Below are 15,538 nucleotides of genomic sequence, written 5' to 3'. Positions count from 1 at the left end.
TGACTCATAGTGACCTCATGTTGCAGAGTAGAACTGCCCCATAGGACTTTCTTGGCTGTAATCTTTACAGGTGCAGATTGTCAGGTCTTTCTCCTATGGAGCCACTGGCCGGGTTCAAACCTTCAACCTTCAGGTTAGCAGCCAAGCACTTAACCATTGCACCACTAAGGCTCCTTTGGTTTCTAGTACTGAATTCAAACCTTGGTAAGCTCTAAGGTAGTCATTCAGTTCTGATGTAACCAACATCATTGGTAAGCTCCATAATAGCCACAAGGCTATGAGGTAACCAACCCCACGTGGAAATGTTATGTTCAGAAAGGGGGGAAAAAAAAATTCTACTAATCTAGTTTCTTTGTAAGGGGCAGGTCTATTTCCATCACCTCTAGCGAGCCCGTGGGGCCATAATATTCACACATAAAAATCTCAACGCAGAATGTTTAAACCCTGAATGTGTTCTTTTGTGGTTTTAGTGAAGTGATCAAGAATAGAAAGCATTTTGGATGTATTCCAAGAAAATTAAATAAAATGAAAACAAGGAAGCATTTATGATACAGTGATACTTCTGAATGGATATAATCGACAGAAGCATAGTCAGAGCTGTGATAATTTTGGGAAGGAAAAAAGTATGTTTTATTGTCTGTATTTCTATCATGTCCTAACACGTTTGCTATGGAGCTGGGGCACCAATCAGTCTCATGCTATCCAGAGTCAGGTACATGTGGGAAAATCAGTCAGTCAGGATCTGCATAACCAGAGAATGCATAACGTGTACCTTAGTATGCCAAAGGATTCTGGATCTAATTTACACACTTTTTTTGTTTGTTTTTGCTCTTCCAAAAAGTGATTATAACTGGGTTACTACAAATTCATAACACATTTTCTTTAGAGTGATAGTTCCTTGATCAAATCAGGACCCGAAGAGAGTTTTAACTTAAAATGCAAGTCATCATACTGGTTTGATGGTTGAATCTTTGAATCAAGGAACCAAGAAAGGGAAAGAAAGAGAGAAGAGGAGGAGAAAGAGGAGAGACAGAGGCAAAAGTGAATGAGAAAGAACATGGAAGAGAATAAAGAGAAAGGATAGAAAGAGAGATAACAGTAAGCAAGAAATGTATCCTCCCCTATTTCAGGGCAGAGGGCTGACCCTAGGCAAACAAACTTTGAATAAGATTTTTCTGGAAGCCTCCTTTGTTTCTTTCTCTACCTCTTTCTGACCTTTTACTTGTTACTCTAGACTTTTATACATCCCTAAAGCTTCCTGAAGGAAGACTCATTAACAACCTGCAATATGTGATAATACAACTTTGCTTGCTGAGAGTAAAGAACCTTGAAGCACTTACTGATGAAGATCAAAGACCACAGCCTTCAGTATGGATTACACCTCGACATAAAGAAAACAAAAATCCTGACAACTGGACCGGTGAGCAACATCATGACAAATAGAGAAAATACTGAAGTTTTCAAAGATTTCATTTTACTTGAATTCACTATCAACACACATGGAAACAGCAGTCAAGGAATCAAAAGATGCATTGCATTGGCAAATCTGGTGCAAAAGTTTTCTTTAAAGTGTTTGAAAGCAAAAATGCCACCTTGAAGACTAAGGTGCACCTGACTCAAGCTAGGGTGTTTTCAATTGCCTTATGCATGAGAAAGCTGTATGATGAATAAGGAAGACTGGAGAATTGATGCTTTTGAATTGTGGTGTTGGCGAAGAATATTGAATATAACACGGACTGCCAGAAGAATGAACAAATCTGTCTTGGAATAAGTACAACCAGAATGCTCCTTAGAAGCAAGGATGGTGAGACTGTATCTCACATACTTTGGACATGTTATGAGGAGGGATTAGTCCTGGGAGAAGGACGCCATGCTTTGTAAAGTAGAGGGTCAGTGAAAAAGAGGAAGGCTCTCAATGAGATGGATTGACACAGTGGCTGCAACAATGGGCTCAAACATAGCAATGATCCTGAAGATGGTGCAGGACCAAGCAGTGTTTTGTTCGGTTGTACGTAGGGTCGCTATGAGTTGGAATTGACTCAATGGCACCTAACAACAACACCACCAAAACCTGTTGCCTTCAATCTGATTCTGACTCATGGTGACCCATAGGGTTTTCTTAGCTGTAATCTTTACAGAAGCAGTTCTTCAGGTCTTTCTTCCTTGGCACCACTGGGTCATTTGAGCTGCCAACCTTTAGGGTAGTAGCCGAGTGCAAACTATTTGTGATACCCAGTGATCTATATATCCCCAAAGTCCCACCTTTGTTGATCTCCCACCCCAAGCTACTCCATACTCCAAGAGAATTTTTTCCCCTCTCCTTTCTCTTCTCGGTACATCTGGTCTTATCTATTTATAAAAGAAAAATGAACCGAGCTAATTTTTACTAATTTACAGCTATAGATAGTATGATAACACTCTGAGAGGCCTTTCTATTTTTCAAAGACTATTTTATTTAATCCAGAGTTTATTTTTAATTAATGGATTTCAGATGTTTGAGAATAAATGAACAAATTCAGGTATTGTGGAGGGAAGATATTGTAAGACTTGGCCAACCTTAAACATACAGACCAACTTTCTCAGGATCCAGTTCACAGTCTATCTGCCCTTGTCATTCATTCATTACTTCATTCAAAGCATCTCTAAACATTATAAGGTTTATCAAGAGAACTGCTCTGTATCAGTGTTTCCTCCAAGCTGTTGCTAGGCAGAAAATGCAAATAGTCCGTACACAGAAATAAAGGTCATAGGGTCACAAGTCAGATATAGAAAATATTTTTCACTGATGATTCCAAATTCTAAGGAAGATGCTTGATACTTGGTGAAGCAGAGATAAGAATGTTTGGATTCCTATATTAGGAACTTGGAGACATTGATTTCATTTCAGTTTTATATTTTCCAGTGACAGATAATTCACTTAATTATTTATCACAGCTAATGCTGCTCTCAAACTTATTGACAGCTTCTTAGATATTCTAAATAGGTGGCATGGAAATAACTTGTTCATTATAAATTGTTTACAAAGTACAATTAGACATATATCTATATTTTGGTAAATTGTCTCAACACCACCATTTGCAGGCATCCTCATCTTATATTTTTTGTTGTTGTTGGTTGCCTTCGAGTTGATTCCAACTCATAGAAACTCCATGTGTGTAGAGTAGAACTGCTCCATATGGTTTTCAAGGCCATGACCTTTTGGAAGCTGGTCACCTGGCCTGTCTTTTGATGTGACTCTGGATGAGTTCAAACAGCCAACCTTATCATCCCCATTTAACAAATTAACGTACCTTTGATAGATGAAGTCTGGATTCAAACATAGATAGAACCCAGCATCTATGGTCTTATCCTCACTGTAATTCTGTTAACTCATTGACAGAAATAACTTAGAAACTCAGATATTTCAATAACCATATACAAGAAAAGCCCAATATTGGATTGGAAAGGATTAAACATAGCATACAGTTGCCTATTCTTTTTCCTAGAATGCACTCTGCTACCACCTGCCACCCCTTTTGTATAAGCTAAATACTGCCAATCTTTCAGGGCCCTAATTAAATGCCCCTCTCCTTGAAGACTCACCATCTCCCCATATGCGTGAACTTATCTTCCTCCATATCTTAAGATTCTTTTTACGCTCTGACCATTTCCTACCTCGTATCAATTATTCCTAAAAATTTATATTTTTTTCCTGATGGATTATTAGTGACCTTGTTTGTGTTTCTTTACCTCCCCTTCTGTCTTTCAGTTTTTACCTGACAATAAGTGCTCAGTAGCCAACAATCTAGCTTCCTTGGGCTGCTGTAATAAAATACCATAAAGTAGGTGGCTTATAAGAAGAGAAATTTACTGTCTCACAGTTATAGAGCTAAAAGTCTGAAATCAGAGCGTTTGCCAGGTCATCTCTTTTTGAAGCCTCTAGGAGAAGATCCTTTCTTGTCTACCCTGGCTTCTGGTAGCCCCAGGTAATCTTTGACATGTAGATGCATTTTCACATGGCTGTCTTTCCTCTGTCTCATTGTGTTTCTTCTCCTCTTTTATAGGACACCACTCAGATTGGATAAGAACCCAGTCTGCTTCCGTATGACCTCATGTAAGCTTAACTGATAATATCTTCAAAGACCCTATTTCAAAACAAGTCGCCTTCACAGTTACCTGGGGTTAGGACAACAGCATATTTTGAGGGAGACACAATTCTCTTTTAAGGATAAGAAGCATTAAAAATATTTTTATTGCTGTTTTTTGAAGGATAGAGTGTTTTCCTTCTTTTAAAAATGGAAATAAAAAGCCGAGGTATATTGCTATTTATCTGTGATTAAAAAGAGAAACTTCCAGTGAGGAAAACAAAAAAACAGTGCCATCGAGTGATTAAAAAGAGAAACTTCCGGTGAGAGTGTATATAAACATAGGGGCCTGTTCTTGTATCATGGGTCATTTTTCTTGGGTATGGAATTGAGACAACCTGAAATCCATTCCCAAATTGAAACTATCTTTGTTACTTCTCCAAAAAAGAGGGAACTTTGTGACAGATATCTTTTAAATAATCAAAGGGACCAAGGTTTCAAAGAGCTCCCCATCATTCTTACTGCGTTTGATATAGGAGAGGCTGTGATGGGAAGGGTGATTTCCAGTCATTGGAAAGACTTATGGCCTGAAACGATACAGGAGGGATTCAGTAAAGAGGAAGATGAAAAGACAGTGACTGAGAAGCACAAGGGGGTTTGATTATTTCAGCATGTGGTCTAATAGGCAACAAATTCAGCAAGATGAGGATTAGCATAATGTAATGAGGCCAGAATTAAGGAACCAGAAAACCAAAAAGAAACTCTTGAAAAGATTCCATTCATAGGCAGACTGATCAGGGTGGAATATGAAAGAAGGAGAGAGAATTCAGGTCACCTGGATGCTATATTCTCTTATAAATTGGCCTCTATCCTGAATAGAGAATACCTATGAGGCATGAATGTCATAAATGTCAGAAGTAGATATTTCCAGACATGAGGATTATTTCCTTTTCTTATATAATTCAGATAATTTAGGGGAAATGGGACTACTTTTTTTTTTTTTTAAGACAAATTAAATTCCATTTGAGAATGGATCAGTAACAATGCCAAATTGTCAGAATTTTAAAACCTGTGAGGAAAGATGGAGGATATTTGCTTCACAATTATGGGAATTTGGTGACATCAGTGGGTGCGAATTGGCTATTCACAGTTGAAGAAGGGCTTGTTAAAATTGATTTAGTTGGATTTAACACTCAGTCCATGAGCAGGTAAATGGAAATGATGTGCTTCATAAAGGAAGTGATATTAGGAGAGGCAGAATTGCTGTTCATGAAAGGACTCCATAAAAGAGACACAAGAGATGATCAATTACAAACTAGGAACAACGGAGTCATGTTCTAGGAGAAAAATAGGAATGCGTAATGTACTTTTGAGATCTTAATGGGGGAATTTATAGGTATTTTAAGTCAAGTATGATTATTTTCTTTAAAAACGATTTTGACCTTTCGTTAGTTGAGTGTCCTCAACAAACTCTTTGTTAGCTATTTCCGTAATAAGGGCATCACAGTGATGTTCAAATGGGTGGGGCTGAGTTTTTCACAGTCTTTTCTCCTACGATGAAGTTGTTATAATACACATTATTTCAAAGAACGGGGTACACTGCTGTTGTTGTTAGGTACCACTGAGTCAGTTATAACCTGCCTCATCATCACAATTGTTGCTATGTTTGAGCCCGTTGTTGCAGCCACTGTGTTAATCTATCTTGTTGAGGGTCTTCCTCTGTTTTGCTGACGCTTTATTTTACCAAGCATGATGGCCTTCTCCAGGGACTGGTCCTGCCTGATAACTTGTCTAAAGTATTTGAGACGAAGTCTGGCCATCCTTGCTTATGAGGCGCAGGACCAGGGATCAGGTGTGATACCCAGCCAACTAATTAACAGAGCCATGAGTAAAATAAAACAAAACAAAGGAAAGCAACAAAACAAAGTACCACCACCAACAATAAATCTCTAAAGGGAGATCTAGACAAGGAAGAACAATTAACCTAGAAAAAAGATGCATTTATTTATGAGGTTTCAAGAAAGTAGAAATTATTAACATTCATAATCAAATCCATTGCTGTTAAGTTGATTCTGACTCTCTTAAAAATTAATTGAATGCCCATTTTGCACATATGAAATAAAACAATGTTATTATTTGTCCTGCAGGTAGACCGTGAAGACTTCCTGATTCAAATACTGGCTCCACCATTTGCTAGGGGTACACTCTTGGACACAATACTTAAAACTCTCTGTCTCAGATTTAGCATTTGGAAAGTAAGCTAATAGCAGTACATACTTCATAGTTTGTTATTGGTTAAGAGGATTCAATATATTAATATGTCATAGAATACTTAGAAGAGTGTCATGGAAGAAGTTTCCCCTAAGTCTTAACATTTATTGCTATGATTATTAACTGTAACCAGTAAGTATCCACAAATAACAATAATTAAGTCTTTGCATTGGGAAAGTCAGTTTCTCTGAACCTGAGTTGCTTCTCCTATAAAATGGAAAATATTAACCACCAATCTTTATTTGATTAATTTTGGTTTCCAGAACCATTTTAAAATATGATTTCACGGGACCTTTCCAACAACTCTTGGAGGCAGAGAGGGCAGGTAAGATTATTTTCCATTTTATGGATGAGACAACGGGGGCCCAGAGAGATCAAATGACTTGCCCAAAGTCATGTAGATAATAAGTAGTATCACCATGACTTGAGTATAGTGTTTGTGACTGAAGTCCAATATACTTTCTACCATGATTTATAGAATCCCTCAAAACATAAAGGTGTTTATAGAGTTTCAAGTTTTGTTGAAGCTGCAAAGTTGGCAGGCAGGCATTCATTAAAGCACTCAATCTTCTGTCTCTCTGAGCAGCAGGACTGTATAATACTATTATTGCATTAGAGTTTACTCAACTCAGTTTGAGCATGAGCACTTGCTATATGGCTGAGAGCATTGGCCCCATACGATCCTGCTCCTCTGGTTATGGAAGACACTTGTTTTCCTACACATGCCAACGTGATTATTTGCTAATGGCTCTGGTCACATTATCTTGTGATGAAGCCAGAGTAGGTCACCAGCTGGAGATCCTTGAGAAATGTGTTCAGCCTAATTTGTAGTGTCATGTATCTTCTTAACAACATGAACTATAGGCCTGAAGCCTTTTTGCAATGCTTTATTAACATGCCAGAGACTTATCTGGGAATAATAATGAAGTCGAAGAGACAACTTGAAGAGTGTGTTCTAGAATTTTCCTGACCTCAAGTTCATCCTATAGAATATGATGAAATGCAACAAGCCTGCCCCACCCCCAAAGCCTCCTTGCTGCCCTGCCATCCCTCAACAACTCAACACCAGTGTCCAACAACCAAATAGTGGCATGATATTATCACCAATAACTTCTTATCAATCTTAGCAAGAAAGGAATCCTTTAATTTCTCAGTAGCACAGGTGTGCTCTCTCTATCAGCAGGAATTTCAAGAATAGTGTCAGTTACTCTGACAAAACAAGCCCAGAGTGACAGGGAATGTCACACATCAGCTTCTCAAGACTTTCTGAAAGCTTTTATGTGTCATTATTCACCTTTAAATAAAATACAGCCAAAGCTGGCACTCAGGTTTGTAATGAGATGAGCACCACTGATGTTTTCTGTACTGGAAGACAGGTAACACATTCTGAAAATCCTGGAGAAGAAGACTCATAATTTTTAATGGAAAATTGCAGTCGCTGGGTATTTGTTGAATACCTACTTTATTTAGCCCTTGGCTACACACTTGTGGGAGCCTCAGAATAAGTAAATGAAGCAGGCTTTGCCCTTTAGGAACTCATGACATATCTAGGAGGAAAATATATATGATGGAAATAATTAAAAAAAATAAATAAATGAACCCTGAGCTAAACTGAATATAGGCAAGTGCACATGTATGGAAGATAAAGAGAACAGGTGTTTTGAATGGTCAGGAAGACAACATGTCCTAGAAGAACAAAGTATGATCAAGGGAGGAAACTCAATCAATTCTGTCCTGACTGTCGAACATACAGAAGGCAATGTGCTAAAGATCTTATTTGTATTGGGTGGTAGACGAGTAAGAAAAAAGTATCATTATGAGGACTTCCCAGGTAAATTGAATTAAGGGTCCAATTTTTCACTTTCCTGTAATAGAATTATACATCTACGTTCTTGTTCATGGTGAAAATTTTTATATTTAGAATTAGCCAACTGGGCTCAGTTTAGATGATCCCAATCTTGTTGGCAACACCCGAAGCATCATAGTCAGGAGCCAGACAAACATATGCCTTCTTCTGTCTATCAGGCCTGATCAAGGTGTTTACCTTGGCCACATCAATGTCATAGAGCTTCTTCACAGTCTGTTTGATGTTGTGCTTGTTGGCCTTGACATCCACAATGAACACAAGTGTGTTGTTATCTTCTATTTTCTTAATGGCTGACTCATTGGTCAGGGAGAACTTGATGATGGTAGTGGTCAAGCTTGTTCTCCTGAGGGCGCTTTTCTGAGGATATTTGTGTTGTGTTTGGAACCTGAGGGTCTTGGGCTACCGGGAGGTGGGTGATGTGCGAATCTTCTTTTTTTGTGGCTCTGGACATGTTTCAGCACTGTCTTCTTGGCCTTCAGCATCTTTGCTTTGGCTTCAGTTTTGGAAGAGCCATGGACTGGCTTCTTTGCTTTTAGCACCATCTTCGTAAAAAGGTTACATCCACACTCTTGCCATGGTCTATGGTAAAAAAAAAAAAAAAAATGGTAGGTGGATGTATTTCCCTTTACTTTGTTATTACCTATGTGACTTCCTTTGGTGAATGAGTTTAGTGAGTGTAAGGGGAGCAGAAGCTTGAAAGGTGCATGCATTGTTGTACTTGCCCTCTCATGCTCTTTGATGTTCTACGTTAAGTGGGTTACCTGAGTTCTGTCCTTCTTCCTGGTCCCTAGAAGGAACATATGCAAACCTGAGCCCAGTCCTTAGCCTATATCAAAGAATAGCTGGATTGGCATCCTGAAGCATGGCTGCCCAGCAGAATTAAAAGACTAGATCAGCTAATCTGTGGTTAACCAACAAACCCATGAGCAGGAGAATAAACGCTTTTGTTATGAGCCACTGATTTATTGGAGTTGTCTGCTACACAACATAAACTGACTTAGAAATTAAGTTTGCTCTCTGTAAGTTTTAATCTAGAAGATAAATAGTAGTATGTTCTCAAACAACTGACTATTCAGTAAATAGAATAAATTTCATGGGAGAGGTATGGAGTGTTCTGGGGAGAGAAATCATAGCAGAGGAGGAAGTTGATAGTTTCATAAAGACTATGAACTTGTCTGTATGAGATGGGCCTTGAAGGAAGGATAGGATTTGAGCAGATAGTGGAGAGGCAAGGGAAGGATGGAGATGGTATCCCAGCTTTAGAAAGTTGAATACACTGGGAGAAGGAAGCAGTGTAAAAATGGTGTGATGTATTAGTTCCCTATTACTGCCAGAACAAATTGCTGCAAATTCAGTGGCTTAAAACATTCATTTCTCATCTCCGAGTTCTGTAGGCCAGAAGTCTGTGCACAGCATTGCTCAGCTAGATACTCTGCTTAGGCTCTCGTAAGGCCAAAATCTAGGTGTTTTTGGCAGGGTAGTGTTTCTTTCTGAAGGCTCAGGGGATGAATTCACTTCTAAGCATATTCTGGGTTCTGGCCAGATTTCATTCCTTGGGGTTGTAAGACTCTTTCCTTGCTGACTCTCAGCTGGGTCCTGATCTGTGCCATTAGAGGCTGCTTGAATGCCTGCTCATGATTTCCAAGTGGACTTCCTGCAGTAGTGGTGGTTCAAGTCCCTGTCATGCTCTGTATCTCTCCTTTTCTTTTCTACCACATCTCTCTGACTGAGTCTTCTGCCTTCCTGTTCTGCTTTTAAGGGCTCATGTAATTACATTGAACCCACTCAAGTAATCCAGGATAATCACAAACTTGGTGGCTTAAAACAACAGTTACATATTCTTTCACAGTGATGGAAGCCTGAAGTCTAAAATCAAGGTGTCAATAGGACAATACTCCCTTAGGAGGCTTTAGGGAAGAGTCTGTTATTTGAATCTTCTATCTTTTGGTGACTATTGGCATTTTTTGACTTGTGACCACATCATTCCAATCTCTGCCTTTGTAGTCACACTGCCTCTTCTACTTCTCTTTCTGTCTCCTCCATTTGTGTCTTATGAGGACTCTGACTGTTGGATTTAAGGTCCACTCTGATAATCCAAAATGATTGCCTGATCCCAGGTTCCTTAACTTAATTACATCTGCGAAGAACATTTTCCCATATAAGGTAACGTACACAGATTTTAGGAATTAAAATGTAGACATATCTCTTGGGGGCTACCATTCAACCACTTTAGCTATTAAGTTTTGATATATCCGTATGTTGAAATATGCAGCCATTAAAATCACATCTAAATGGTATGGGGAAAATGACCCTCAAAATCTTGTTAGTAAATATAGGAAAATACAGTTGTATATGTTATATAATTCTAGTTTTGCAGACAGAAATTAAAGAAATATCACATAAACACATAAAAAATGAATGAAGGGGTTATGTTGTAATGTATCATAATACTCTTCAAAAGAGAGGTTCAGAGAAACATTGGAGCTTGGAACAGAGGAAATCGTGCATAGTCTTCACTATGACGATGAGGTAAGGGCAAATCTTGATGTTATGAATGTGCTGAAATAGAAAAATCCTGACTACTGGTTTCAAGTTACTAGCTTCATGGTCTGAGTCAATTATTTATCCTGGCTGAGCCAAACGAATAGAATTATTTACTGTTGCTGAGCCGTATGTAAAATGGGGATAACAACCCTCTACCTTCCAAGCTTATTTGAGACTCCATCAAGATAAAAGACATAGAAGTACTTGATAATGCTATAACAATGTCTGTAAAAGTTATTGCACTTTCTGTCTTCAGTGTATGTCTTTAAGTAATTTTAGTCTCTGGGGACTCAGAATGCCAACTAAAGAGACTCTCCTGAGGATATATATATATATATATTTTTTTTTTCATTTCAAAGTTCTTTTTATTTTTGTGTGTTTGACATATTAAAAATCATTTTACACAAGAACAAACTGAGGCTCAGAAAAATTAAAGTGATCTCTCCAATCATCTTTTCTTAGTTGGAAATAAGAAGTTATGTCCTCTAAGTAATTACCTTTTCCCCATGTCACCATATACTCATGTGGCAAGAAAACAGTATTCACTTCCATTCCAAAATCAAAGCATTTCTCATTTGGGCAAAAGCATGTACTTTTCCACACATTTCCCCTGGAGTAGCAGGTTCAATTGTACAGAGTTCACAGAAGACAGTTGACTCCACATATTGCCCAAGGGTGAAAGGACCCTCCAGTTTTTTTTTTTAATTTTTATTAAGCTTCAAGTGAACATTTACCATTCCAATCAGTCTGTCACATGTAGGTTTACATACATCTTACTCCCTTCTCCCACGTGCTCTCCCCCTATTGAGTCAGCCCCTGAGGATATATTTTGATATTTTGTTTTTCCTCACTGTTTTGAACTATGTCTGGGACCATTTGTAAGACTCATTTTTGCTTCATTTGATTGGTAGCCAAAAATACTGTTGCCCATTTAATCATCCAATCATGAGATTTTAGAGGTGGAAGAGGCCTTTGAAATTAGTGAATCCAATGATCTAGTCATTTTGTGGATGAGGAAATAGACTCCAAAAGGTTAAATGACTTGTCCAGGTTTCCCCAGGTGCTGCTGCTGAGGGTAGCAGTGATAAATAAGCAGTTATGGAGAAGGAAATGGTTATATTGTGACTCAGGACCTCTTGTTTGAACACTGATCTTAGGCCTCCACAGTTTTAAAATGAGTGTGAAGTCACCCTGTATATCAACGACAATAAGTAATATCTTATTGGATCAATTTTACATAGTGAAGCTAGATCTACAGGACACCCAAGGATTAATTCACTCTGTTGATTCAATTAAAAGAGTTGGGCAGCGTTTATCTGAGTTTTGATAATGCATTTTGATGTTCTTTGTTTCTAAAATGTAAGAGACTAATTCCATCTATGTAATAAGACCGTAACAGTTAGGAGGCCCTGATGCTGCAGAGACTTAGATGAAAATTGATCTTTTAGGGAGGATACGGGAGTAGGATCACTCTTCACTAGAACTGAGAAATGGACCAAGTGCCTCAGAGTTGTGCCTTGCCCTCAAAATTGGTTGCGAAAGCAGAAAAAAAATCTGGTTTAGAAAATTGTAGGAACAAAATCAGTAATACATTGGACAGTAGTAAAATTTCAAACTAAATAATGTGCTGTTATATCTGAGGTTTGCCTTGAAAATGGTAAGTAGCAGAAATCAAGGATTATTTTTGTCCAGGTCCCACTATGTCCCTTAGATAGGACTTTAGACTCACATGTGTAAATGGATCTTAAGTATAAACTGTAGAGGGCTTTGCCAACTTTAGCTAGTTCATGATTATCACCCACTGAGACCTCCTAGGCTTCACCACTGCCGTAATTCTCCTACCCCAATTTCAAAAGAATTGTGGAGCTCCCACAATTGCTCAGTGAACTCACGTATACTTTTCAGAAATTGTTTCTGATTAGCCAGAAAGAATACAAATTGAAAGGAGGTGACGGCCATGAAAGTGCTTTCTTTTGTAACGGATTATTAAGTTATTGCTTATCTCTTCTACACTTTTTTTTTCTTCTACACAGGGAAAACTATATTAAGGAAAAAAATGTATCTTTGGACTGCCTTTATTTTCCCGGAATGCTTTGTCTGATGGTAGCCCAAAGGCATAGCCTGATAAAACCAGGCGGAGTATTGCATATCCCTCTAATATGTAGGTATAATGGTGGTGGGTATCTGTATGAGATGATAGTCATATTTGTGCTTCGTTTTAATATACCATGTTGATGAAAATCATATACTGCAGAAGACCTGCTAAACCCTGATGTAGCAAATATCCTTTTGATGGTTCGATAATGTTTATAAAAGCCACATTTTTCCTTTTGTACTTTATTATATTGAAAATCTAGGGGAAGGACACATTAAAATGTTGGGTAGGTACAAGGTAATGGTTGAGGCTCACCTGTCAACCTGATACAACTTAGTGTGCAGATATCATATGTGTTTGCATTTTAAGAGAGTTTATTTTTTGGAGCAGTTTTAGATTTACAGACAAGTTGCACAGCAAGTAGAGAGCTTCTTTAGTCCCCCACCCCCTCACACACAGCTTTTCCTGTAAGTAACGTCTTGCATTAATGTGGTACATTTGTTACAGTTGATGAACCAATATTGATACAGTATTAATGACCAATATATCAGATTATTTCATAGAATTACTGGTTAAAGTATAGCCGTAGAAGAACTAGGCTCCTCATAAATTTCTGTGACTTCACTGAGAGTTCAAGCATGTTTATATTCTTAGATATAAAGTCCAAAAAATGCATATGAAAAGCACCAGTTTTCCCCAGATTTATAATAGAAACTCCACAAAAAAAGACTGCGTTACAGATCTAGGGAAAAGAAAGGGCACCCCCTGCACCCCGCCACACTCACACGCAAGACACTGTAGCATTTTGACCTCAGGTTGCAGGTTAGGAGAACTAATGGCCTATCCTTTTCTCAGCCTAAGGAGTAGTTGGAAGCCCTGGTGGTATAGTGGTTAAGTGCTACAGCTGCTAACCAAAAGGCTGGCAGTTTGAATCCTTGGAAACTCTATGGGGCAGTTCTACTCTGTCCTATAGGGTTGCTGTGAGTCAGAATCAACTCGACCGTAGTGGGTTTTTTTTTTTTTTAAGAGTAGTTGGAGAAAACTTTATGTTACTTCAGATTTATTTATTTTTTTAAATCGATTGTCATATTCAATTTCAGAAACCAAATGAAAATTAGTATCTTGCCTTTTAAACTTTGAGTTAACCCCTCAAAGAAATCCACCTTGTGGCGTGTGTGGTGTGTGTGTGTGTGTGTGTGTTTGGATGCATTGCTTCATGTCAGGGATGAGTGGAGCTCTTTTGGTTTAGGTTAAAGTGGGTGTTCAGTTGTGCCAACATTCCTTATTCACATCGTGGACAGTACATGTTTAGAGGGTATATCAGTTAAGATGCCTTTGGCATGATCATAGAAGGCACAACTCAAAATGAACAAGGAGTGCAGAGATGGAGTGGTCCTAGGGCAGACTCAGTGACATCGTTAAGGATTCAGGTTCTTTCCATCTTTTCCTTCTGCCTCTCTCAGCAAGTTGGCTTTTCCTTGAGGCCGGTCCACAAAACAACTAGAATTTCATTGAACGTGATTTGAAAACCTCTTAAGTAGATACATCTTTAAGTCTTAAAATTATCATTTAGTCTATCCAAGTATACTGAAGGGAAGTGGCAGTCTGCCTGTAAATGTGGAATCTCTCCTATGTCACAATCCTGCAGCTATTAATTTCGAGAGATTCTGGCGTGAAGGAAGACATGTTTGACAGAAACAGGACAATGGGCATAAATGTAATTGCACCTTAGTATAAATGCAAATAATTCACAAAAAAATGAAATGGACAAATACAATTATTCGTTCATTAATATAATCATTAACTAAAATAAATACTCAAAAAGAATCTTAAGGTGCCTATAAAAAAAGAAAAACCAGTTGATGCTGAACTGATGCTGACTCAGGGAAACCCCATTTATATCAGACTAAAAAGTGCTCCATAGTGTTTTTGATGGCTGGTTTTTTGGAAGTAGATTGCCAAGCCTTTTTCCAAGGCACCTCTGGGTGGACTGGACTAGAACTGCCAACTTTTTGGTTAGCAGCCGAGTGTGTTAGCAGTTTGCAGCCACCCAGGGATTCCTAAAATGTCTGCAGCTAAGATTAGAATTTGGAAAAAACAAAACAAACAAAAAATCTGATCTATATCAGCAAGCCCTGAATTTCATTTACCCACTAACCAAAAATGGTCAGAAAAACCTTTTGATTTTACAGTCATAGGCCCACACCACATGTCCAATGGAGAGAGTTACAGCTTAACAAACGCGTCCATTGGTCTGGAATGCGGGAGTATTAGCACTCTTTTGGCTCACGTGATGATGGTAACAAATATTTACTATTTTTTGTACTATATTTCAAAAAGTCAGTAGCCACTATTAGAACTTGAGACAGGCTGTGGGTGAATTTTAATTCAAGAAAACAAATTTAAATATCTTAGAAATATGCCATCCGCAGGTATCAAACTGATACATTTTGACAAACTATCACTGGTGGTTTTAAACACCAACCAGCCTGCATTCTCACCACTCACGAAGACCGCATGTTCAGCGCCTCACATTCCAGTCAATCCAGAAATGCCTCAAGACAGCTGCTCCAACAGAATTTTGGCTCATCCGGTTTCTGTCAAAACTAAGAACTATAGATAATGCTCTGAAGATAGGAGGCAACGGAAAGCTCAGAGAGGGAAAATTATTTTAAACCTCCAAACAGCTCATATTGA

The 15,538-nt window shown here is 38.3% G+C and overlaps 1 protein-coding gene across 1 annotated transcript; it reads right to left on the bottom strand.

Annotated features, from left to right (window-relative positions):
• Positions 1 to 8,277: 8,277 nt before the first annotated feature.
• Positions 8,278 to 8,744, bottom strand: LOC126059392 (60S ribosomal protein L23a-like). The gene is made up of 2 exons (XM_049855098.1): positions 8,664 to 8,744; positions 8,278 to 8,559 (listed from the first exon to the last, which is right to left on the bottom strand). The coding sequence occupies exons 1-2, from the start codon at positions 8,742 to 8,744 to the stop codon at positions 8,278 to 8,280; spliced, it is 363 nt and encodes a 120-aa protein (XP_049711055.1).
• Positions 8,745 to 15,538: the final 6,794 nt, after the last annotated feature.

Source organism: Elephas maximus, chromosome 16 (genome assembly GCF_024166365.1).
Source record: "Elephas maximus indicus isolate mEleMax1 chromosome 16, mEleMax1 primary haplotype, whole genome shotgun sequence".
NCBI lineage: Eukaryota > Metazoa > Chordata > Mammalia > Proboscidea > Elephantidae > Elephas > Elephas maximus.
The sequence above is the reverse complement of the archived record's forward strand: the minus strand, read 5'-3'. Positions and strand labels throughout refer to the sequence as shown.

Bases quoted from the DNA above. Each gene is read 5' to 3' on its own strand.
- LOC126059392 (XM_049855098.1), bottom strand. From the start codon at position 8,744: ATGGTGCTAAAAGCAAAGAAGCCAGTCCATGGCTCTTCCAAAACTGAA. The intron at 8,560-8,663 runs GTGCTGAAACAT...AAATATCCTCAG, and splicing joins TGCTGAAGGCCAAGAAGACA to AAAAGCGCCCTCAGGAGAAC.